Genomic DNA, 27,655 nt, shown 5'->3' on the forward strand with positions numbered 1-27,655 from the left:
AGGAGGGGTGCACACATAGATATTGCATGGGAACAGAGAAATGAGAGGAGAAAGCTGGTGAGGAGAGTGATGACGCTCATCCCTATAAGTTGGTCTTAACGTCACTGCATGACGTCTGTGAAGTCGTGTGCATGCACACTCAGACCTGTTGTGTATCTAATCACACACCTTTTATTCTCAATCACACACTAGTAGTCAGTATATACGCATATATCTCCTCTCATATTCTTCACCATAGTATGATAGCTCACCTTGAGGTCTCTGTGGACAATGTCATGTTGGTGGATGTGGCTGATGCTCTCCAGGATCTGATTGATACAGTGGCTGCAAGAGAAAGAAAACATACGCATCTGTCAACCCCCAACATAACAATCAGACACTAAAGGATTTTTGAAAATTCAAAACATATAAGCCCATCACATCATCACCTTTGGTCTTTTGTTTGCACTTTAATGTTTATTTATTTATTTTTTTATTTGCACTCATATGGATTGAAAGATAAAATATGAAGGAAATCCAAAAATAAGACTGAATAAAGAAGGAAGAAAGACAGAAAACTCTTTTCTATTCTGTTCTAACAGTCATTTCGCAGACACTTTTATCCAAAGCGACTTACATCTGAGAGTAAGAACAACACAAGCAAGAATTCAAACAAGATGGGACGTCATTATTAAGTGGTAGGATGACAGAACTGAACAGAGATATTTCAGCTGTTCAGTTCTGTCGTCTGTACAGTAACCAATCCGGAGAATCTGTTCCCTCAGAATTAAAGGTTAACATTTTAATGCTTTGCTGCTACATGGGTGTCCAAAAGACTGTGGACACTCAAAGTCTTGGCCTTGACTCAGTTGAACAGCTTGAAGATGAACAAAAACACCTGTTACACTAATAACACACAGTTTATGTCTGGTCCCATTCATTCTGAATCAACTTGCTGAGATTTTTTTTCTTTTCAAAAGGCAAAGGACAGAAGAAGACAATGTTGAAGTGAGCTTCATATTACCACAATGTTCTTTTAAGCGTAGCATAAAGAGGGTGTTAATGTCCTTCTGCAGGTGAAGACAAATTTTAAAAGTTTTTAAAAGATACCCGACATCCATCACCAGAAAGGAGCAGGAAGACACCAGCTTGCTGGTGGAAAAGTTTCTGAAAGCTTCTTCTACATCTTTCTGACAGTAATTGTAGAGTTTTTATCTGATGTTTACAAGCGTTTGGTGCCTGTGAAAGAAAAGTGCATTTTCAAGTAACTGAATGTGAGGAAGGAAACAGAGCAGAGAGGGTGTGAGGGGGCATCTTATGCAACCTTGTCCTCAAGTTTGCATGACTGATGCTCAGTTACACTTGATATTGTTTCTCTTTAAATAAATTGAGCTTGACATTAGCAAAGTTGAAGTCAGGGCAAGCAGCAGGAGAATGCACCAAAAAAGACTTCAGGAGGCAGAAGCAGAAGAGAGTTCTGCTCTCTGCGTCCAAATTAGGCTAAAAATGGACTCCAAACTATATGCAGCATATCTTCCTTTCTCCTCTCCCGGTTCCCTGCACAGACTTGAACAAACTAACTAAGCCCTTTCAATCTTCTACCTCCCTCATTTCAGAGGCAATATAATGTCCATCAGACTGTCTCAATGTTGTCCTTTTTTATTTTAACAGTACAAGCTTCTCCATCATCCACAAATTCTCACATCAAATTGATCATCATTGTTTATTTTTGAAGATGAACCAATATGATGAAGAATGGACAGAGATATTTATCAAGTTTCAATATATTCAATATATATGGGTATATATTTTGAATGCATAAAGTTTTTAAGTTAAAAGAAAACAAAAATGTAAGGGGAAATATTTGGTGTTAAAATGAGCAAAGACTGTTAAATGGCCGTTGTTGCAGAGAACAACTCATTAATATTCTAATTATTTTTTAAATGCAAAATTAGCCCAGCTGTTCTTGTTTCTTATTTCTTTAATATTTACAGCTTCAAACTGAGATCCTGTAACTAACCTGTGAATAATCTGCTCAAATCTACACATGGCCAACCATGGAGGATGGCCAATCTCAAATCTGTTGAGTTAAAATTTCAGCAACGCTAATTAGTGTTGTGATAGTTCTGATCTCTGCCGTGTACGACACAGTGACCAAAGTATTGCTAGAAAGAGGCGTAAGTGAATTAGGAAGGTGGACTCTATCTCTCTAAACAGAAGACTACCCCCCCACCCCCTACTATTATTTATGGTAATTTTTTGTAATTTTGCATTATGCTATTCAATTAATTTATACACAGCAAGTGACTGTGATCTGCTACAACATGGGTTAAATCTTAGCTCGAGCAGTTAATGTGCTGCAATGCAATGCAATGAGAAAAAAAAAAAACTACATCATCTGACAACAAACTCAAAATAATGCTTCAACACAAGGACAGCTTTGTCTTTAATTATTCATGAAATTAGATTTTAAAGGCCTGAGTCACTTAGTTTGGAAATGGGGCAAAAACCGGCACTGCCAGGAAGCACAAGCACCATTTCTGCTGCTGAAGCACAAAGTACATTAAAACAGATTCAAATGGCAGAACATTGTGTGCTTTCTTAAATAAACTTAATGAACTTCAGATTATCAGATTACACTGTGACTGAAATTTCAAACTATGCACAACATCCTTAATATATGTACTATTGTTATTGTTAATAAAGAATTGATTGTATGACTTTCTGAAAGCATCAGTTTCACTTTCAAGCGTCACTTCAGTTAGAGGGGCACTGTATTTAACATTAAGGAGTTTTTATTACCATTTGTGCACACAAGTACCATGGCAGGAGCTCTCAGAGTCAATGGAAGAAGCAATAGCAGTAAGATAATGTGGGGAGGGAAAAGCAGTGAAACTATATGCACAATGAGACAATACAGAATGAAGTGCTATGAAAACTAAAATAAGATCAAATAAACTAAACCACACAGTATACAATAAAATGCACAACGTTATGTTTTTATGCACAATTTCAAGTAAAACTGATGCAATAAAAAGTAGTGAGTAATGCAGGGAATAAAGTCTCTGTATGATAGAAATAAAAAAAAAATTAAAAATCAGCTGTTATTACAGTGTTGTTTTCTTTTGCCATCAATTTTTTATGCCTGAGTAGAGCATTAGCATGTTAACCTAACAACAGTGCATTTACATCTACAGCAAGATGAAACATTACGCTTACACTTTACATGGTTACCTTATTTTCTAGCTAAGCTAACCAGGATTAACTTTATGTGTGTCCCTGCTGCATTGTGTTTCTGAAAAACCTATAACACATTTTTCACAGAGATAAGGCGTCAGTGTCATTGATTATGTCATTTTGCTGATTTGTGTAGCAATGACCAACCACAGCAGCACAACAGCTAATGATAAACCTCAAAACATCAAGTCAGCAGCACATCAAAGTGGGTCATGTATGGTATCGGTACCTGGGAGTCATCATTGTGCAATTATCTACTATGTTTAAAACAAATTCAATGTTCAGTAAGAATCTGCATATGATAGCAAATGCTAATGATTAGATGGACAAAGCTAGCGCTTTTGATCATGTTTGCAAATTGAAGGCAGTTTAAGTTAAGACAGTCCAGCTTCGGTCCTTGAGGGCCACAATTCTGCAGATTTAATCTGCTTTCCTGCTCCAACAGACCAGATTCAGATTAAATGTCTGTCTTTGACAGCTTGACCCATTAATCTGATTCAGGTGTGCTGCAGCAAGAGACATCAAAAACCTGCAGGACAGCGGCCCTTGAGGATCGACTCTGGACACCCCTGGTTTAAGTACATGTAGACTATAGCTTGGTGATTCGTTTAATTTGTAAAGAAAACTAAATAATTGACATAATCTAATTAAAGTGCTGCACTTAATGCAACTTTTTTTTTGTGATAAAACAAAACCGAAATATCTTTCTTAGTGAGACATTTGTGCCACTAAAGCCCAAAAGTCAGTCTGCCCAGCTGTGTGGGTGTTGAGTTCAGCTTGAGTCAACATGATGCACAAAGGGAGTCATCAAAACATCAAAACTGTGGTCCCCAGACTGCAACGAGTTACTCCTGGTGGCTAAAGGGCAGATCTCTCAAGGGCCTTCTACTTGGACTTCAAAATGAATGATACAAAATCTTAAAAATCTTAAATTTTTTAAAGGTTAATTAATTGAATTTTAAACACAGCTATAACAAACTGAAAATGGAAGACATTACCTGGCATCTGCCTCGCTGTAGTACTCTCTGGCAACAATGTCCTCAAACAGCTCTCCCCCAGTGACACTGCAGAGACAGACCAAAGAAAAGTTTTTTTGTTTTGTGTTTCCCTGAAAATGAAAATAACATTCCTGTCAAAAATGAGAAACATACATGCAACAGATAAGATCATTAAAATATCTTCCAGCAGCTTAGCCAATAGAAAGTCTTGTTTAGGTTGATGTTTGTTATCCTGTGATGTGTTACATGTTCTGACCGGTGCTTTAAGAGGCCACTTGACTGGTTGCTGATAAGACAAGCCTCTACAAGCTTGATCTGCATTTCTGTTGCAGCGAGTGACAGCAAGCTGGAGCACAACCCTTTAAAAATCCTCGTATAATCATTGTATAAGGCACCAACATTTATGTGCTAACTTTTTCTCAGCACAATCCATACTGATAAATGTAATGACCTTTCATGAGGTGCAGACAAAAGTGCAGAAAGGTGATTAATCTCAGGCCATGTGTCTGCAGCTGAAATTAGAAACAATTTTTTTACTGAGGGGGAGTTTAGCAAATTGTTTAAAAACTATTTCCCTGTTTAAATTCCAAATAAAGATGCCAGAAGGGGTCACTTCTGCTACATTTCTGCCTGAAGCAGACTTAAAATGACAAAGATGGAGAGAAATTCTGCAGACATAAAAGCTCTATATTAAACGTCTTTCAGCAAATATTATTTAATGAAGCTTAACTAGAGTAGACTGAGTGTGTGTGTGATTTACTTACAGGTCAAAGACAAGATAATGAAAGCCCTCCTCCGAGATGCTTTCATGAAGTCGTACTAAAAAACACAAAAAGAGTCTTCAATTAAAAGTCAGCCTGTCGAAGTCGTACAATGTTATTCATGAAAGGTAACGTCTACAGGGAGGGAAAAACTTGCCAAAACATTGATAACAGAAATTTCTCTTTGGGCAGAAGGTATGGTTATACTATTCATTTTGACACTAATGAAATGTAGTTGAATGACTGAGTTTTTATAAAAACATCTGGAGTCTTGAGTGCAAAGCAAAGACAATGAGGATACAGACCAAATCCATGAAATATTTAGGAGCAAAGAATTTTATAAACCTTTCAGGATGTTTATTCAGGTTACAAACCATGTGATGGACCTACTAGGTTTTTTTTTCTAATGAACTGAATTTGGCTACTTTAGGCTTAAAGAAAATAATTGTTTATATAACAATAATTTAGTTAAAAAGCATAGTTATATAGCTGGAGCAATATCACTTACCAAATACATCAAATCTGTCTGCTTTATGCATATAGTGTGTGTTTCATGAGCAGCTGTGATCAGAGGATATGCAGTTTGCCTTGGTGATATGTTGCATCTGTAATGTGCACCTGAATTTAACAACTATTCTGCAGCCTTTTTCTCCCATAAAACCAATACCAACAACAATCTGCTCGGTTTATTAATGAACAGCTACAAAGATATGCTAATAGTCTAAAAATAAATAAGATGGATGGCACAGTGTCTGCTCCTGATGAATACTTATCAAATCTCTCATGTTTTAAACACATATCCTTTTAAAGGGCCTGGAAGGGAAAATATATGTGAACTGAGAAACTGGTGATTAATGATAGAAACATACAGACTGCACATCAACAAACCATAAGACATCAAGTGTGCTTTGAAAATAAGTTAATAAAAACAGCTCTGTATTAAAAAAAAAAACTGAAAAAATCCATATGACCTGAAAGGAAATGTAGTTTCCAGCACTACTCTGATGCCGTCCTGGTGACATACTTTGAGCATTTCTAGTAACAGCAGGCTGCATAATCTCCATGGTGAGGGTAACAAGAAGCAACACCTTGCTTGAGATGTTCAAACACAAACAAGGTAAAGCAGAGGCTTCCAGCAACAAATTGAAGCAAACAAACAGTAGGTTTATGAAGTCCGAGTGCCAGCTGGTCGGTTTGCAAGGAGGTGTACAAAGCTGATAGAAATGTTAACATATTTAATCACTATGTTTAATATGATGCAGGCTAATTCTTCTTTGACTTCCTCTTTGTATAAAAGCACAAAATTGTATGGGCTACAATATTAGACACAGAATGTTTTTTTTATTTGTTTTATTATTATTCTTAGCTCAAGAGGACTTGTTGATAAAAACATATCTTTAACCAGCTGCTCTTGAGTCTAACACAGTTGTGACAAAAACCAACTTACTGAATGAACCGATTAAAACATGTTAGTGTCACAGTGGGTGAAGCTTTTTTTCGTAAAAAGAAGCTGACAAGGTCTCCCTTTGAGTTTAAGATGAGAAAAGAGGAGCAGAGGAGGGTGATGAAGAAGCACCAAATAAATAAATAAATAAAATTTTAAAAATCAGGATGGATGAAAACAGCCCACTGAAACCTGACTATTATGCTTGTCTTATATCCTGCATGTCTGTGTGTGTGTAGGCTACAGTAAACTGCATGCTATGATGAGATTAGGCAGTTCTGCCACAAAGATACCTTGTCATTTCCTTCCTTTTTGTCTGGATCTCACAAACACACACACACACTGTGATGAGATGGGTCCTGAAATGTATAAGACTTAACCCATACTCATGGTGTTAAAGACATTAACGGGCTGAATAACTCTTCAGAGTTTACAGCTACAAAGATGCAACAAAGCAATTTGGCTCTTAGAGCTGGAGCTTCCATCTCTATATTTTAAGTGCTGAAAATAAGTGCCATTAAAAACATAAAGGTAATATTAAACAGTAACATCCAGGAAAAATACATAGACTAAAAATCACACTGCACACTCATACAAACTACACAATGTAAACACTTTGTAGCTGACTGCACGTCTGTTTGAGTTCAGCTCATTTCACCCGACTGGCTGCTGGCCAGCTGCATGCAAATGTACCACGCAAGACCAGATCAGGTAACTGGCTGGTTTGACTGTCATGTGAGGCCATTTTGTTGCAGAGCTACTATCAAACTGAACAAGGCAGAGTTAAAGCTTTAAAAAACAAAACAAAAAAAAAGTGACCATTGTTTTGGTTCTGTGCTCCAACACATTGGGTTGAATATAAACCAAAATCCGTGTGGTTTTAGATTTTAGGGAGAATGAACGGCATAGGCTTCTTCATTGAAAAAGTTGCAGGTTTTTACAGCAAATTCAGCAATCAGATTTGGGTCAGGCAAGTAATTAAATTCCATTGCAACAATATACAAGAGGCACCTTTGAAAATCTCAAGTTTGATCATAGTTACGTTAACAAATGGGAAGATTCTCTCTTTATGTACAAGTACTCAATCTGGGATGTTAAATTTATGATTACAAAAGTTTTAAAGGTGTCATCACTTGATCTTTTCATACATTCACTGTCCTCTAAGTGTCTTTTTAAATATGTTTTGAAAACTTATTTAAAAAAAAAATTCAAACACAGAGCTTGTTCTGACCCTTTGCTCATACCACCACTTTGTCTCGTGAGAGTTCATGCAAGCTTTTGACTAATGTTAAAGAGGTGCGTGCTGATTGGCCGCAGGGAGGCCAGACTCTGAAGATGGGCTGGCCAAGGGCATGCACAGTGCGTCTGACTCCAAAACATCAACAGCTTAGTGATGGCGAGTGAACCTGACCGAGCAGCAGCTTATAGAATTCAGCCATTTATTTTTGAACCAGACTCAAAAAAAAAAGGAAAAACAAAACAAAACAAAAACTTGTTTCAATAATAATTTTATCATTTTTAGCTTGTTGGGGGACTTTGAGAGCATATTGCCAAACTGTGCCAAAATGGCCATTTTAAAGACCTCGCCGGGGCTGTCTGTATTATAAAATCATTTTATCATTTTATTCTGCTTCACTTTGTCAGAGGGGACCTTTGCAAAGGAAATGTTCAAATATTGTACTATGACTTCATAAAAGTTTAGAGCTACAGCTGCATCATTCACAATCAACATTCTTATTCTTCCTGAAAGTTTTAGAAAAGCCTACAAAATTTTTCATTTGCACTATGTGCCATCTGCATTTATTCTTCATCAGTAACACATACAATGATATTTACACATCCTAAAGCATTCAAACAGACCTTGTGGTTGCAGAAATTTACTCATTTTATTATGGCGATGCAATTTTTGATGCCTAAAATTTAGGCACATGGTTGAAGAAAAAAGTGTAAAGTCAGAATCCATTGCACAACTGTTGCATGAAGCTGCATTAGTTGTAGAAAAGGAAACTGGAGTGTTGACAGCTTTGGTCTGGCAGTTCGCCCAAACCAGTATAGTACAAATGACACTCATTTTTGGAGTCACAGACATTTTTTAGCTTAATATTTTATGATTTATCTAAACTTTACATAAAAGGCTTCTGAACATGATTTGAAATAATAGGTGAAATCTCTTTGGCATCTCTCAGCCATGGTATGAATAAATATAAAGAGTGGTGTCGAAGGTATTTTTTTACTGCAGAACTAAACCTTGTTCCCAGTGAGATTTGGACAAAGTTGCTCTTTGTCACCGATTCTGTTCATTACTTTTATGGGTAGAATTTCTAGTCACAGCCGAGGTGCTGAGGGGATCCGGTTTGGTGGCCTCAGGATTGGATCTCTGCTCGTTGTGGATGATGTGGTTCTGTTAGAGTCATCTTCACCTCCAAATCCAAGATCATGGTCCTCATTACGTTCCCACCCTCACCTATGGTCACAAGCTGTGGGTAGTGACCGAATGAATGAGGTTGCGAATACAAGCAGCCAAAATTAGTTTTCTCTGCAGAGTTGTCAGGCTCGCCCTTAGAGATAGGGTGAGAAGCTCGGTGATCCGGGGAGGGAGTCAGAGTAGAGCCGCTGCTCATCCGCATCGTAAGGAGCCAGATGAGGTGGCTTGGGCGTCTGGTCAGGATGCCTCCTGAACGCATCCCTGGTGAGGTGTACCGGGCACGTCCCACCGGGAGGAGGCTCCGTTGAAGACCCAGGACACGCTGGAACAACTACATCTCTCAGCTGGCCTGGGAACTCCTCAGGATCCCCCCGGACAAGCTGGTGAATGTGGCTCAGGAGAGGGAAGTCTGGGCTTTCCTTCTTAGGCAGCTGCCCCCACCACCAGACCCCAGATAAGCGGCAGAAAATGGATGGATGGGTGAAAGAACTTAACCTCCCAGATTAGCCTCTGTTACTGTCACTGGAGATTTCTGACAGTTATGCATTTGTGATCTTGATGTTGTTCATTTACTGTATTTATGTTTAGATCACTTCTTTCCCCTCTTTAAAAAATCATCCTAAAACCCATTTTTATTCTTTGGCTTTCAACCTCACTGAGACTTAAGGCAGATTTATACTAGCATAGCATCTGCGTCACCACCGCCAGTGCTGTGTAGCTCCACGGAGGCCCGACACGCACCTCTTCCAGATTAGACGTGCACCCCTGCTACGCAGATGATTACGAGGATGTGCTCCCTTATAAATTGGTCAATTTGGGATTATGAGTACCTGGATTTCTGGAACTTCTTGCTGAATTTGTGTAGTAACCACCATTTTTAAAAACAACACCCAAAGGATCAAGTTGATGATAGGCTAATCGAATTATTCCTTTGTTTTCTTCCACAATCTAATACTGACACTGAACCATACTGGACGGCATTGTTGTTTTAAAACAGAAAATTAGAGTAAATTAGTGGGATAAATCTATTTTGTCAAGTGAAAGCAGGCTCACAAACTCTTCAAACATACTCTCATAGAGCACATACTCAGAAATTTCCAGATCAGAAATGAAATGTCAAAATTGAACACCTTAGACTACTTTAATAGATGAGGTTTAGTTAAGATTTTTATGTAAGTAAACAGTTGACTAGGACAACAGCTGATTAAGGGTAGCTGATTAATTTAAAAGAAAATTGTGAGGGTCAAAGCATTATTCTAAGCTTCAAAGCAAATAAGTTCACAAAAAAATTGTTCATTGCTTAAAATCTTCTTAATCCTCCATCAGTTCTGATGCAAAAACTCATTTGAAGCACAAGCTGGCTTTTGCTTTTTTTTTTTTAAATAATTGTATTTAAATCAACCCAGTTTCATTAAAATTTGTGAAAATAATTGTTTAAACTATTTATCAAGTATGACTTAGAATGCAATGCACATACTGGAACTGAAGTAAACCATCAAAGGAACTCCGACCTGGTGAGTTTACCGTCCGTAATCACCCCTGTTGCCACCTTCAGATTAGGAGGAGAAACTGCAACACGACACCAAAACGAGGTGTCCCCCTAAGCTCGAGTGCAAGAACACATTCACCTTCGCTAGCTACGCCGTAAACGACCGCACGCAGACGGTGCACAAGTATAAATCCGCTTTAGGTTTTGATTTTGTTTTTTTAATCTATTTGTATTTATTTTAATTGGTTTTAGTGTGTTGGTTTTTATTTGGTTTTATTTTTTATATCTGTTTTTATTTGCATCTTGATTTCACTTGTGTGCAGCTGTGGATGTTTTAAAGTGCTTTATAAATAAAAGTTGGTACTTTAGGAAAGCAAGAGTCAGAAGAAAAGCAAAAACTGAGAAAGATGTTATTCTTTGTACGAACAGCAGTGAGGTTTGTGGGATGTGCAAACAGTGATGTAGGAAATCTAATTTCATAAAACACATGCAACTTATGACGTATGTGAACTATATTGCACTGAACCATTGTTCTGTAAGCTTTTGAAGGTGACTCACCTATGTTTGGATGTTTAAGCAGACGACAAATCCTCGCCTCCCTCTCCAGTTTCTGGTGATCTGTGGACAGCAAAGCAGAAACACAGTGAAGATACATCAGTGCAAAGAAGAATGCTCTCTTTTTGTGTGCGTGTTTATCTGACAGACTGATATGAAAAAAAATACAACAGATGGATACAGTGGTTGACACCTCCTGCTGCAGAATGTCAGAGGTCAAGTTCACCCTGGCTATCCTGCCACCAAACAGCTGCTGTTCACCGAGACAGATGGGCTACTTACATGTTAATGCATGACAGAGAGGGAGAGACAGTGGACATCCGTAATCCTTAATCCCACCCAAGTCTTTGGGATTTGTCATGGTGTATAATATATATAATTTATATTATATATATATATATATATATATAATATAAATTATACACCATGATCTCATCTGCATCTCAGAGGGCAGCATTTGGGACTGCAGTTATAAGCACAGCTAAATTCCAGGCGCGAGTGATGACTCGCTTCCCTGTATATCTGTTAGTATATTGCGTTTGTGGTGCATTAAAAAAGGAAAAAAAAACAAATGTGACCAATTTCAGAATACATTTTTCCAGATTATTTTCAGTTGGCATTCAAACTGATTATTTTACCATTTTTTAATGTATATTCTGTGTATCCATCTGCATATTTATTCGTACTGTCAAGTCTATGCTTGTAAAATAAAAAACAAACAAAAAAAAAAACAAAGATAATTTATTTAAATACCTTTCTCTCAGTTAAGTGCTCACATGCACAATTTAACATACTAATAATACATGTATGATCTTAACTACAAGCCGTAACCTAAGTGTAACAGAATGGACTCATTGTGACAGGAAGTACACTTGACTGACACAATAGACAAAGTCTGGAAAAATGCAGCTCTGTAAAACAGATGGTTGCATGCATCTTTGCATTTTGTTTAGCTGTGAAACACCAAGGCAAAAGAAGTAGTCACGTGATGTAGCTTCAACTTTACATCCGTATTATCCATGAATGGCGGAGGAATATAGAGCTTCACAGCAATGTGTTTTGTAAGCGAACATCTGGACACACTATGGATGACGCAAACTTCCCAGAAACCAAGATCTAGAAAAGCTGCTGAAGGATCTATAGACATGTTCAGTTTCTATTGCTGTTCAAAACCTTGGAGCTGTGGTTTACGCCAACAGAAATGTTAACCAGCACTCGACAGCCAAACAATGCATTAATAAAGATTATAGCTACGTGCAGTTAAATGTTAATTCAACGACATGATGCAGGGTCAAAAAAAAAAAAAAAAAAAAAAAAAAAAAAAAAAAGAATCTTAACACATGGAAAAGTTAACTGGACATATTTGTCATCTGACTTGAATAAATGCTTAAAATGCTTCAAAAACACTTCTTAAGGCATTTCAAAAGAAAATACGCACCAACGGTCAGAGTTCCAATAATAATACTCTTCTGCATCCGTTTACAATTTCATGGAGTAAACATGCCATCAAATTGGAGGCAAGTAGCTAAAGTCTATGTACAACATTAAAAAGAACTCCGTCAATGTTGCATTACAAACACAACTCACTACAAAGCCCTATCAAAAAAATAAATAAATAAATAAATAAATCAATGTGATATATACGCTAGACCAGATGAGAGTTTTATGTGGCTCATAAAAAAATCTGCCATCATAGTCCGGCTTTCTAGACCTTCATTATCTTACAATGTAATCTATACTAACATGGTCTGTTGCTCCCTCTCCCATGTTTCATTTTGTGATTATAATTCTCTTTGTGTGAGCTATAGAATGCTCCTTTTGCTCATTAGGTTAACGGTACAAATGATATACCAGCGGCTCAGGCCTCACCACAGTGGCCTGGGTTTGATTCAAACAGCTTGAAAGGAAAGGTAAACAGAAGTAAACACAATCAGTGTGAGTGGCAACAAACCACAAGGCTGAATTGGGCTGAAAGGGTGCACAAGCTGAGATATTATATGTATCCACATAACAACATTAGACTTCAGTCCACTTAAATCCTTCAGCTTGTTGGAAAAACTTCCTTCCTCCACAGCAAACACTGAGGGGCCTGTTCAGACCCTGGAAAATCAATACCATGACTGTCAGGTTGATGTGCCACTTGTGGTCTTGTGTGCATACAAAATGTTACAACAATTAAATTTCCCTTCTGAATTTGAGTTGGCAATGATACCAAATGAATGAAGGCACAAATATTTCTGCAGCAGGATATTTAAGAACCAGGAAAACCAGAATTATTAAATGTTTTTGCTAACTTTATTGAACGATTAATTTTGGCAAAACAAATAGTTGTTTATTTTTAGGTTTAGATGTGAACCATTGTGTTTTCTGTGTAATGAATACAAATTCAGCAACATGCAAGAAAAGAACAACACTGAGTTATATCCAAGTGGATAAAGAGATGAAAAATGAAACAGCTGCTGCACAAGTGTGAAATGTGGAAGCTCTTTCTTGGCAGCATTAAAGGTCGGTGTATTGATTTCCTGTGAAATCAGCTGCCCAACCATCAACAAGCCCCAGCAGGAAAACAAAAAGGAGAAATAAAACGGAACCCTGAATGTGGCCCTGATCCTCTGATCAGCTTAGTTAATTGGCTGAACGCAGCCTTCACAGACGAGTACATGTAAACCTGCTTTGTCAGACCACATCCTTGATTTTGTTTCAACCTCACACACAGACACGCACGTCTTGATTAGACCCAAGTCCTCAAGGAATGAGAAACCAAAAGCACTCCGCAGACATTCCACAACCTTCTCAGAGCCATAACGGGTTATTTTGGTTGCTTTTATTCTTAGAAGTTTCTGCTTACAAAAATAGGACCTTTTTTTAAATGCTGGCCTGAGATGACAGCTTCATGTGAAAGCAGAAAGTCTTGGCAGCTGGATGCTTAAAACAACAGAAACTAAAGAACTTCAGGAAAAAGATGAGAACACATACAGCCTTTAAAAGAGAAAACTGTACAGAAATTTTTTTGGGGAAAAGTCAAAAACAAGTCAGTGTCAAAGAATGTAGGTAAATGTAGGCCTTTTGTAAATCAAAATTACATTTAAAGAGTAATTAGGAAATGGAAAGGCCAATTAGGCCAATAAGAACTTCAAATGCTCGACACCGGCAGCTCATCTAAGCAGAGTGATGGAAAGTTGCTTTTTGTGTGTATTTGAAACTGCAACTTCTGATTTATGCTTTACAAGAAAAACTTCATCCAAATTTATATTGAGACGGATAAAATCGCCAACCCAGTGGTAGTAAACAAACACCAGTTCCCTGAGAAGTTATTTCAAACATTTCTGGAGAAACATCAAGTATGAGAGGGAGATCACTCCGCAAGAAACCAGAGCATTCAGTCGAGATACACCGTAGGGAAACCTATTGTTATAATAAAGAGGTTAATAAAAATTATCGCGACCGGCAAACTTATCGCACTCATTTTTTTCTTATTGCTTATCACGACAGGCCTAATGCCAAATTCTGACCCTACCATCTGAATATCACAGCTGAAACAGAGAGTCTTCAGACCAAATAATGGTTTTCCATATTTTGTTCTCCAATTTTGGTGATTCTGTGTGAATTGTAGCCTCAGTTTCCTGTTCTTAGCCAACCAAAGTGGCACTCAGTGTGGCCTTCTGCTTCCGTGGCTCATCATCTTTGAGGTTGGTCGTGTTGTGGATTCAGAAATAGTATTCTGTATACCTTGGCTGTAACGAGTGGATATTTGAGTTGTCTGTCTTCAACCAGTCTGCCCAATCTCTTCTGACCCCTGACCTCAACAAAGCATTTCTGTCCAGACAGCTGGCGCTGACTGTATATTTTCTCTTTTCAGATCACTCTCTGTAAACCCTAGAGATGGCTGTATGTGAAAATCAAAGTAAAACAGTTTCTGAAATATTCAGACCAGTCCGTCTGGCACCAACAACCATGCCACCTCCAAAATCACTTTAATGTCCTTTCTTCACAATTCCCATGCCAAGTTTGAACTAAAAGGCGTCGTCTCGTCGTATCTTCATCCCTAAATGCATGGAGTTGCTGTCGTGTGATTGGCTGATTAAGTGTTTGTGTTAACAAGCAATTGAGCAGACAAACTAATAAAGTGGTTTGTAAGTGTATATGCAAATGAACAAATAAAAAAATCTTTTGCAGTCAACTCAAAGTGGCGGAAAAAAAAGCTAAAAAAAAAAAGGCTGCAGGAAGTAACTAAGTGTGCAGCAGCATAGTGGGCAGTGGACTAGGTGACAAGTGACAAGGAAAACATATCAGGTACATTTAGCTTTATCATAGCTGCAACGTGGCAGAGTTTATGATCTTAAAATGAAGAAGATGAACTCATCTGAGGGATTTTCTCTGAATGTGAGAACCTTTTGGATATATTTTAATGAACAGCCATTCATTTCACATACAGATTCCAACTGGCTGCACTTCCTGCAGCTTTTTCAGTCCCTTCTTAGATACTGATCACTGTGGTGTGAAGTTAATTAACTTGGAAACTAAAGTAAAAAATTATCCTCTTGCTTTTATCACTATCTACATCAGGGGTGCCCAAGTTCAGTCCTCGAGATCTACCATCCTGCAACTTTCAGATGCAACCCTTCTCCAAAACACCTGAATCAAATAACTGGCTCGTTACCAGGCTTCTGCAGAGCTGAATGACATGCAGATGACATCTGATTCAAGCGTGTTGGAGAAGTATTGCATCTAAAAGTTGCAGGATGGTAGATCTCGAGGACCAAATTTGGGCACCCCTGATCTACATTATTTATTATTATTTGTGACTTTGATATTTGCCATTTCAGTTTATATTGTTTTAATAGTTTTATTTCATTTGTTGTGTGCTTGCATGTTTTTTGCTCTGTAAAGCACTTTGGATTACTCTTATGCATTTGATAAAGTGTATAAGAGCAACCCAATAAAGTTAATATCATTAAATATAAATCTGTGTTTTCTGAATTATTGACAGAAGGTGACAACAAATGTTCCAAATGTATTTGTTCATAAGAGCCAACGTTACATATGTGGCTATCAAGTGTATGAAATATGCGTGGACCTGGGACTGGGGTAGTGAGGTTTAAAAGTTTGGTGGGTAACCCCCTGTCAGCCTTAAAAAGAAACCTGTCCTTGAGCCACTAGATTCCAGCAGCTATAAGAAGAACTGCACTTGTTTTGGTCGGTTTATTACTGGTCTTTATAGTAGTTTAGAATATAATACAAGTATAAAGCCTTCTTTCCTCTGCCAGATAAAAGGACTTTTTGTGTTTGTAATACCATTTAGCTCCTTTTCAAAGTTCATATCTTGTATAATATTCTTTATAAAAATAATAATAATATAATAAAAATAATATCCACCCCACTGAGAATTTCCTGGATACACACCTGATGGCACAACATCTTTCCACTCAGATATTGGCAAGCAACTATTTCATGTCCCAAGTAAGTGTTGCACAGCATCAGTTGCTCTGTCTGTCCTCATGATGAAGTCTAAACAATGGGAGGAGATAGTGGAGCGTTTGCCATCACCAGCTGTATCGAGTGATTATCAGGGAAAAAGACTTGTACAACATGAGGACCAAATTAATATAAAATATAAAGGATCAACATCAAACATTATTAGTTTGTGAGCATGAAAAAACAACCAATCTTTTTTTTTTTTTTTTTTTTTTTTTTTAATATACTATTTCATTTATATCATCTGTGAGCTGCTTGGGTCAGATAATAAATGTTAAAGCAATGCTAGTTGCACCAAGTATGAGTGCAAGAAAATAAAGTCTATGAAAATAATAAAATGTATATCACTGTAAAAAAATGGCTTAACATTTTTTCCTCTAACACATTTTAAAAGATTCCAAGCAACACCCTTACGTGTGTCCCACAGTTAAGGAGACATCAAAACACATTTGAGCTGAAAACCTGAGATGTTTTGTGTAAGAAGCCTCAAGTCTGTAATTTCATCTTTGCTTGATTTTTACTATTGTAAAAATTCAAACAGGTCTCAGTTTACAATCCTCAGCCTCTTAGACACACATGCCTTTTTCAGTTTTTTCAGATTCTATGACATTATAGTGTTTGCTCCACACAGAAGAGCAGACAGCACTTAACCCGATTGGACTGAGTGATGATCGAAGGCGTGGTACATCATCATATTCGTTTATCCAAGCAGCTTTGAGCTTATCTCATCTAGAAGCTTTAAAGAGAATGGATCACAGGATGAATGAATAGATGGCTTCTTTCAGTTTAGCATACAGTTTTTGAAGAAGGAAAAAAAACAAAACAAAAATCATACCCCCTCGGTTATGTACATAAACTGGGAGACAGGCAATACCTGAAATAAACTATTACTGGAGTAAATGCTAAGTCCAGCAGATAACAGCATTGACTTTTTGATCTGTGCTCTTTGCAGATTCTTGATAATTTAATCACTTGTGTGTCATGTATTTCCAGTATGCGTGACAAAGGTTTGACTTATTATCATGATTATGTCTGTCACTATCCATCTTTAAATACTCAGCTTGTCATTTTGTCAAGGCCCCTCAGGAATCCCTCAGTAAGGAACTAAGCAGCCTGAGTCAATAAAGATCACAGTTACTAAAACCGGCAACTTTCTCTCTTAGCATAGTTAGATATTAGAACAATGAACCACTGATTATACACATCCATCCATATTATACACATATTCTTGTACTGCCTATGCATACAAAACAATCACTCAAAGACTGACTAAACAGAAGATGCTGTCAAAATGCACCACCCAGGCTAATTAACATTTTGTCCACTGTTGAGTTTACAATTATTTTAAACCATTACTCACAAGCTTTAAACCAAAGGAAATTTGGTTTTAAAAGTGGATCTCTGTGAACTTTAAAGTTAAGGGGAGAGTTTTGACCATGAAGTCCATCTAACGAGGGCAACTGCTGATCTTTGTTTGCCATGACCCTCTTAAATGCCAAGGTCAAACCACAGGACCTGCTTTCAATTGTCACCTCACAGGGTTCACAGACTGAGTTTGATTGTGTTACAGATATCTTGGCATTTTGAGGATTTATTTCAGGATAAAATCCTGTCTTTTATATGACTCAAAAAAAAGGTTGGTTGATGCCACCTTCACGCCAATTTCAGATTACCATGTTTTGTACATCCATAGTTTCAGAGTCCGTGTGCTCTGGATACTCTATCACACGTCCACGCATATTTCATACACTGGATAGCCACATATGTAACGTTGGCTCTTATGAAGAAAGAAATTTGGAACATTGGCCGCATTGCACACAAAAAGAACATTCTCTCAAAATCTTAAATACATACACTACCGCTCAAAAGTTTGGGGTCACTTCCCTATTGAATCCCATGGCAAAGTGACCCCAAACTTTTGAACGGCAGTGTACAAACCAGTTTTGGATGCTGCTATGTAAAGATAATATAAGATGCTTTTACTTTGCATGTTATAAAAAGACTCAACTAGACTTAATGTTAAAAAAATTCAAACCAATTTGATTTGTGCCAATGAATAATTAATAATTTTGTCAAAAATGCTTCCAACAGAAGATGTGTCCATTACAGAGCTGGAATCTTCAACTTTCTGTCCAAGTTAATGATAAAACCCTAAAAACATAGCTATCTTGACACTAATCTCATAGATTAACCGATTTCAATGCTTCTGCTCAGATCAAAAGATAAAGTAATTTAGATTACCAATTAAGTTCCTTTACCAAATGAAATTATTTAAGGTTACAGACTCTAATGTTAATATTTCTGATAATATGATATTGTAATTTAAACATCTATGAGTTTTTTAACATTTATATCATCATTGCTTTTGGCTAAGTTTCCTTAGATTGGCATTTTTCATTATTGTTGACATTGACATAGACAATCGGCTAGTTTGTGAGTAAAAAAAAAAAAAAGAAGCATCAAACAGGAATAGATAATCAATTTTATGATCTAACCCCAAAACATAAAAAAAACAACTGGAATGGCATCTTTGAGCAACATGACAGAGTCTCAGACTTTATATGCAGAGTTATAGTCAGATTAAGCTTTTTTTTTGTTTAAAAAAATACTTTAAGTAACATCTTCAGATTGAGAAAGAGATGAAAATCAAATCGGGTCAACTAATGATGAGTTTAAAGAATAGCAAACTGACAAAAACCAACAATTAAAAAGAGGGACTGACAGTGACTTAGGGTCAGTGTGGCCCAGAGCAGACAGGACTATAAATAGAGCCAATCCTCCTCCAGCTTACAGCCCTAAATCACAGTGACCTGGCTGGTCTGCATCACTGAGAAGAACAATGAGACAGAAAGTAAGAGTCTTAGAAACAGACAAATTGACAAAGAAGCACAAAGAAATGGACAAGGCGGCGGTGAAATTTTGGCACTGATTTTTATAGAATCTCTCCTTGTTTCCACCATCAACAAGTATCTCCAGACAGACGTCTCATAAAGAAGTGAGAGGTGACTGTCATGTCACCAGGCCAACAGAGTAATGATGTAAACATGAACAATAACAACAATGGAGAAGCTCGGGGAGAAGAAAGATGTTGCAGAGACAATGATTAAGTTAGCAAATAGCTATAAAATCCAATATCCAAAAAAAGCTATCTGTAAAACGTTATGTGAGACTTCCGTGCACTGCTCTTATACTACTGGCAGTCAGAAGTAATCCCACTCCTCAAAAACCCTCACCTTCTCCAAACTTGGCCAGCCAATTCATTCATCCGTGCTCTGCTGCATGCTAATTAGAGAGAGACGAACACCAGTTATGCTGTGCTGGACCCAGTGTACCGCCACAATTTAGCAGAGAGAAAGAAAACAGCAGAAGACAAGAGTTGAATGAACTAAGAGTTTTATAGCTGTGCTTACTACTCCGTGAGGCTGCAATTTAAATTTGATCCTAGAATCAGCAATCCAGCAACCTTAGACTGAAAAAATCCATCCAAAATACCACCTCCAATGGCCTAAATCTAGTGGAAAATTAACTTGTTCTCTTCCTAAACAACAACACTAACATGAACCCAAAGATGTTCAGTTTTACAATTACATAACCCACTCAACCCACCATGGCTGAGTCAATGTAGGGGAAACACTGAAGTTTCTTTTGCTAGTTACTTTGATTTTAAACATGAGTTGTCCATAATGTATAGTTTCTCATGGGAAAAATGAGGTGCGTCCCGGCGACAAATCAACAGCGAGTTTACTGCGTCCTTTCAGATTTTGAAGTGTCGAGGATGCAGGACACGTACCTAGCAACATCCCTGATCAGCTATTACAGTACATGTTGTTATCCTGTGGTGTGTAAATGAAATCAGAAGCTTTAAAATAAAAACTCCTAAAAAAAAAAAAAAAAACACCGGAATGAAAGAATTACCAAACACTCAGTTAGTACACGACACAACTTCCTTCAGCTTTCTGAATCACCAAGAGATCACTCAGACCCCAACACAAACATACAGACTGTACTGCTGTGTTTCCATTTTAAATTTGAAAAAAAAGACCAAGGGTCTTGTCCTTAAACATGTAAATTTAACTTTATATTCACAATGTATTAAAATATATACACACCACTAAATATCACAAAACACTGAAAGGTGATGTTAGATGGAACATTGGATATAAGATTGTTGGATATCAACAGAAATGCAGATTTATCAAAGTCATCATGTGGACCCCACAATATGTTTTAGTTTTCCTAAACTGCTATGTTTGTCCTTGTTCTACAGTTCGAACACCAGTGGATGGAAAAACATTAGTATCTATAATTGCTCTTGGCCTGAGGAGTCGCTATGTAGAGTCAGTCTCCCTTTCCTAATGTCAAAAACCTTGATTATGATTTATGTGCCTAAAGCCTTTGGTAATGAGAGTAGATGACACAAATGTGATGCCAAGTAAGGTTGACAGTCCGATGATGTTCTCTAAAAGCGCTGTCTTAACTCACTAACAGTACTGAGGAAACTTGAACACTGGAAGTTTTTAAAAAATATTCAATAAAAAAAGGAAAATCAAATAAAATAGGACACTAGTAAAATGGTATATAACACAAGATTTTTTTTTTTTTACTAAAAAATAAATAAGTAAAATATCGGTTATGAAAAATAATAAATGATATTCAATAGAAGGTTTTACTAAAAAGTCAGTTCTAAAAATAATCACTGTCAGCTGCCCTCATGTCCTCAGGAAAGCTCTTCCACAGGCAAGGACCATAAAAAAATAAAAGATGCTTTTCCATATGTTTTAGTCGCCGCTTTAGGAATATACAAGAGACCAGCCCCCCAATGACCTGAGGGCTCTGGGAGGCTCATAAACTAAAAGCAAGTGTTGTAAATACTTAAAATTAAAACCTTTTGGAGCTTTAAAAAAATAATAAAAGCATTTTAATAAATTCAGAGGCATACAGGAAGACAATGTAGAGAGTTTAAAAAAATAAGAGATATTTTTCTGATCTTCAGTTTTGTAACAGCTGTAATGAATAATTTTCTGGTCTTTTTAGGCGGACAAGACATAAAAAGGTGTTTTGACAATACCTACTAGGAAACAAAAATTAAGAAAATCCTGAAAATAAGCTTTTCAATTGAAAAATCTAAATGTCTTTCAGGCCTTTTCCAGATTAGGTACAAATAATCTGTGCTGAATCTGTGTGCAGGGCTAGCACCCTCAGCTTTTAAACAGGACCCGGCTCCAGACATCATAGTGTACCCAGGGACCATGCAAAGGTACACATAGTCATGCAAATGTATAACTTACTCTTTTTAAATGGTACTTAAGTCTTTATTGTAACAGTGCAGCAGATTGCAGATCATCTTCTCGTAGCTTCCATCTTACTGAAATTTACTAACATGTCCTTGTAATTTATTCATCATTGCCTGATTTTACCAATCTATGTGCATGTGGTACAAATCTATTCCTTAACCTGGTTCTTGTTAAGTTTTGCTTTAGCCAGCAAAATATGAGCTCAGTGGTTGGATGTAAATTATCTAAATGTAACGAGGGATTTTACTAGTCAAACAAGATCATTTTAAACAGCTGAAGGTTAAAAAGTTTCTGTTTGTCCACCGAACATGACCGAGTTCCAGACACACCAAAAAACCCATTAACATGCTAGGGTTTGGTAGGCTAACATATTTGAGTGAAAGCTGGTTATCAGTTCTGGAGACACCTAAAGTGACCTGAACTGTAGACAAAAGATGAATTTTTGCTGCTGTATGAAAAGATGATCAAGATAGTTGATAATCTTGAATGTTGGCAAGATTTGGAGGCAGTCCATCGGCCAAAGGAAGCTCCATGCTGGAAGAATAGCATGAACAGGCCAACATTCATCACTTTAGCACAGTGGACACCAACTCCGGTCCTCCAGATCTACCAACCTGCAGGTTTTAGTGTTTCAGCATACCTCACTGTGACCACTGCTTTAGCTAATAGAGAGGTTGACATGCTTAAAGATGTTTATTATGAAAATGTTTGTTGGCAGAGTGCAGAATCCCTTTTTAACCCTCATATAATTTGAATTGAGAAAATCCTAAGCATTAGTGCTGCACCATAATCTCATCATTTTTGTCCAGTGAACCTAAACTAATGTTCTTACTTTTACTTTGTCTTTTTAAACAATCAGAGCAGAAAGCTACCCTGCATGTAAATGTTTGTCAGTCCTCTCAACAGTGCAAGTGAAAACGGTGATACTGAGTCTTCCCCAAAGTACCACAGTCTAAATGTAAGCAGCGTTTTCTTACCAAAGTTTCCTCTGTTAACTCAATAGCTTTCTGCTGTTGCGAACCAAACAAGACAAGATGAAACATAAATTAGATTGCCAGCTCATGCTGCCCTATCATCATAGACATTTGCAAGCTTATCAGTATTAGTACAAGTAATTTACAAGTAATTTTTTTTGTCCCCATTTCGAATTGAAAAGCAAGTGTAGAAACATTAACTTCCACTGTGTCCACATACAAGGTTATAAACCTTGCCTTGTGTTACAAAATTTTGCTCCCTACACTTGACCAGAAGTTGTCACAATGAAACATCATGTTAACTAGATCTACACATAGTCTTTCAAAGCTTTCAATTCTATATGCATAGCACAGATGCTTTTAAGCAGGGCTGGGCAATAAATTGATTTTATCTGTTAATTCAAAGTTGTCCTCTTTGGGCTTCCAGGCTCAGCCTTACCCATATTTCACAGAAACACACACACACACACACACACACACACACACACACACACACACACACACACACACACACACACACACACACACACAAAAAAAACACACAAAAAACTGGAAGCTAGCAAGGAAGAGCTTACTCCCAAAAAGGCATCAGATTATTGATTATTAGGAACTGAAGTCCAACTGCAATTTGCAACAAATAACTCTTTGCTAAATGTGCTTAAAGGCTGTTAAAGGTGGCAGTACACCCAATTTTTTTCAGCACGTCAAACAGAGGCATGTTTCTGAATGGGAGAAATGCCGCTCCTTGCGATACACAAGTCAGCAACGACAGCAACCAACAGACATCTGGGAATTCATTTTCACAGTGTACCCTGCATGGTGAGAAAGCGGCTTGGTGGAAAGAAATCGCCTATGTGGTCATGTTGCACAACGTTAAAGATACAGTCCATTGCTTTTACTTTTAATTCTAGTGTTTTCCTCATGGGGATCCTCCACACCGGTGACTTGGCATGCTCAGTCTACGGGGTGGTTGCTATGGTGATCACCCTTGTCTGGGTGGCTAGGGGCCCTGCACTGCAGCGCTATGGCTGTGGTGTGGACTACAGCCTACCCTGGGTGGTCCCCTATGTGATCATGGGTGGGCTGGCTTCAGATGTAAATGGACCCCCAAGATACTGTATCATTTCCTCATAGCAGCATTAAATGTCAAGCCAGATGTTTATTTCTTTTAGCATTTGCATGCCTACATTCAGTTAAGAGACAGTAAGCAGGGACTACAGTTCATGGGGTAGGGCTGCGGCAGTGTGGGGAAAGTGTAAATGCGCTTTGTTTGTGTGTGCGTGCATGGTGTGTGCACGTGCATGGTAGTTATATACATTTTGTGGCAAAGTTATATTTTCAGTGTTGTTTAGTTTCTAGCATTTTGTATTACTGGAACATATTGTATTTACTTTCACTTTAGATTGAGGTAAACTTCTAGAAAGGGATGATCAAAATAAAAAGAAAACTTGTTTTCAGTCTTTGCTGTCATTTGTAGTATCTTTTTAAGACAGGAAAGAAAACAAAAACTATTAATTAATTAATGGAAATTAAACCTAACCATACTTTTATGACCTAATCCACACAGAGACAAAACAAACAAACAAAACACTGCCATAGAAATACACCAAAAACTAGGAAGAATTAAGAATTCTTATACTGTTTTGTTCTTTTTTGTATTAGTATAAACATTATTTCTAACATGATGCTTTTTAAAATTCAGTGCTACAGCAAAGGTTTTGCCTTCATAATGTCAATTCTTTCATTTTCTTAAAACATGTTCACGTTCACTGACAATTTAATGTAAAGGAAATTTCAATTTCCTACTAAAATTTTTCAGTGTATCCTTTAGTCAATCGGTAGGTGTAAAGTACAAAGAAGTAAAAAAAGAAAAAGAAATATGAGGTTACATCAGCTACTGCTGGCATTACACCCTCATCTGCACTGACGCTGGATTGTGGGTAATAAAGGCACAGAGATTTGACAGAGAAAATGAGTGTAAAAAAATAAACAAATAACTTAATCTTGCAATATCAATTTTACCAGGGCAAAATAAGTGGGATGCTAATTTAGTTGAGAGGAAATGCAAACCATTTCACACAGTTATTTCCACCCACACCGCTCTTTTCTTTACTTGGCTGTTATCAACAAACAGCCAGTAGTTATTTGTGCCCGCCTGTTTCAACATCCTGGTGATTAAAGAAATTGTTTAAAATACATGATGATGTTACAGAAAATTTGTTTTAAGCTGTTTTTTTCTCACTACTATATACTGTTGCCAGCCAAACTGTAGTTTACATTCATGGCAGCCCATACTTGTGTAATTCGTGTAAGGACTTTGAAGGAATTTAACGAAGAGGATTGAGTTAGCCAATAAGACAGATCTTGATAAATTACATAAAAGATAGTGAATTTGTAGCTTCCATTTTTGAATCACTAACATCTTAATTCAGCAGCAAGGAGAATTTCTGCAATGACTTCGGCGTGGGCGATATTATCAAATGTGCTAAATATATTCTGAGAAGTTGTACTAAGACATACTGTATATAAAATGGCTATATCATCAACATCATGCACAAATAGTCGCAGCACTGTTTTAAGTCATCTACATGTGATTTTCTTCGCGGTTTGGCTACTCTTACAACAGACAACACAAAAGTTAGCTAAAATTAACTTTACTTAGAGTTAAATCATACAGATGTCTTTCTGCATGATTATATTGAACTCAAAATTTACGTTTTGGAGGAGATTTGAAAAAAATTAAGATATATATTGTGTTTTAGGATAAAATCAAAAGATATCACATTATTAGTGACAGGCCGTATAGCTGAGCTCTACAACCACCACATACATGAGGTGGGCATTAAAGATCACGGCTAACCATCTAACTAAATTTGAAATATGAACACAGTGTCTCCTGGTGCTCCTGGGGTAGTGTTGAAACAAATACATTTTCTCAAATCACTTTTCTCTAATCACTTTAATCCCACATATGTGTAAAAAACTGTCATAACTAGGGTATGATTTCATGTGTAAAATGTGTTTAAGGACATTTTAACTTCATCATCCTTGAGTCTGAGCTGAATTTGTGAAAGGACAGGAGAAATCACTAGAGGAATCAGATATATTGCATAGTGAAAAATGTGATTAATGGATGGACAACAAGGCAATATAATGCCTACACAGCTGTGGCTGTTGGAAAGCTTTATTCAAACACATAAATAACACTGCCAAGGTTCCCAGCCTTGATGTGCAGCCTTGATCTTTGCTTGGTGATAACTAATCGCCGATGAGGGGCTATTTCAAGGAGACATACGTCAACCCTGACAAAGACCAGCTCTCACAATTGATCGCTGCACACTGAATTATCTTTTGGTTATTCCCTGCAAAGGAAGATAATGACCTCTATTGTTTGGAGGCAGGCAGAGGACCATCTGTACATTTTACACACAGTAAAAAAGGGACTAAGAAATTATTGTTAATTTTTATTTCCATCCACCTATATTGTGCAGCTAATGAAATCATAGCTGTAGTAAAAAAAAAAACAAAAAAAAAAACAATAAATGTGCAAAGTAATTTACAACAAAATTAAATTTGAATTTAGTCTAATTTCCTGTTTTAATTGTAAAAATATCATACAAGTAACAGCTGAACCCATAATGACATTGTTTCATTGCATCACTGGAAACAGTGCTGACATCTGTCTCTGTCTGGTAATGCTGCAGCTCATTTTTCTAATTGTAATCCACCAGTGATCAAATAAAGGTTGTTCTTCATTCCACTACAGCCTTCACAAAAACTGCATAACTTATTCTGGCACATAAGTGTGTCAAGGCAGCAGGGCCTTAATGGGACTTTCATAGAGAGCAGATTTTTATTATGAGGAGCTGTTTTGATTGTAACCTTGGAAGCAGACACAAATGCACCAACTGTGCTGGTGGTGTGCCAGTCAGCAGGAGTACGCACTTCAACCGAACAATGCAGCCGCTCACACAAGTCTGCGTAGCATATTTATTAGAGCAGTACAAACTCTTGGAGCACCAGAGTAGATTTAAGAGGAAATTATCAAATGTTTTGAACTTGGCAAAAAGCAAACTTTTTACTATTAAACGGACGTCACAGAGAGGGCAGGGCACAGAAAACACAACAATAAACTGTGAGTGAGGTTGTAATCAGCTGTGGGTGTGTGTTTATCTGTCGCTGGTCAAACATCCTCCTCATGGGAAAACAGCAGCTCAGCGCATAAAGTCTTCAGTGTAAATGGAGATGATGATAAAAGGTGAACAAATATTTACACAGATCAAGGTGAGTGTGTGAATGCGTGTTTGTGAGGGTTTCTTTTTACTTCACAACTTATCGAGATGTCAGTGTGATTTGCATCCTGTTAAATGAAAAGTCAAAAGCGGAGGCCAATAAAATGATCATATATGCAAATTGATGTGTTTTAGACAGAAGTGCCTGCTGCCTGGACAGATGATGACCAACTTTAAAATGAGAGCTATGAACTGAAAGAAGTTAAATAAGGCAGGACAAGGAAAAATGTAGCAAGCAAAGGTGGTAGTATTGTAAACATGAAAGCTTTCATAACTAACTAAACTTTTGTTTGCATTTACATGCATGCGTCTGTGCCATAGTCAATATATTTTCCAGTTGACTTAAATGCTATGTTGTTTTAACAGCTGCATATGTTTCCCTTATTATTGTCACTATATTAACAACATCTCCAAACTAATTAGTTGCAGTTTGCCAGTCTGGACCTTTAAACTTTTACAGACATCCAAGGAAAAACAAAAAAACCAACAATGAGTTGACATTACTGAGTATGTTTTCCTGAGTTCTAAACTTAAGTACATTTTTTGAATATCTGTACTTTACATGAGTATTTATTTTGTTGGAAACTTATGACTTTCGACTCCACTGCGTAACTCGCTCCTTTAAGGTTCAGCATAGCTTTGTAGTCAGCTGTTGGTGTTTTTCTTCTTTCTAAAATGCAACTGGCCACACGCTATGCTCCTCACAGAAGGGAACCGATGACAGTCACAGCT

At 37.2% G+C, this 27,655-nt stretch overlaps 1 protein-coding gene across 19 annotated transcripts in view; it reads right to left on the bottom strand.

Moving 5' to 3' along the window:
* The window catches only part of camk2g2 (calcium/calmodulin-dependent protein kinase (CaM kinase) II gamma 2), a 71,815-nt gene that overhangs the window by 29,382 nt on the left and 14,778 nt on the right, over positions 1 to 27,655 (bottom strand). For all 19 annotated transcript variants that reach the window (XM_042009791.1, XM_042009790.1, XM_042009787.1 and 16 more), the window contains exons 3-6: positions 10,892 to 10,951; positions 4,979 to 5,033; positions 4,215 to 4,280; positions 252 to 324 (exon numbers count right to left, since the gene is read on the bottom strand). In XM_042009791.1, coding sequence (XP_041865725.1) covers positions 252 to 324; positions 4,215 to 4,280; positions 4,979 to 5,033; positions 10,892 to 10,951 — 254 coding nt within the window. The remainder of the gene's footprint in view (positions 1 to 251; positions 325 to 4,214; positions 4,281 to 4,978; positions 5,034 to 10,891; positions 10,952 to 27,655) is intronic.

This window comes from Melanotaenia boesemani, chromosome 16 (assembly GCF_017639745.1).
Source record: "Melanotaenia boesemani isolate fMelBoe1 chromosome 16, fMelBoe1.pri, whole genome shotgun sequence".
Taxonomy (NCBI): domain Eukaryota; kingdom Metazoa; phylum Chordata; class Actinopteri; order Atheriniformes; family Melanotaeniidae; genus Melanotaenia; species Melanotaenia boesemani.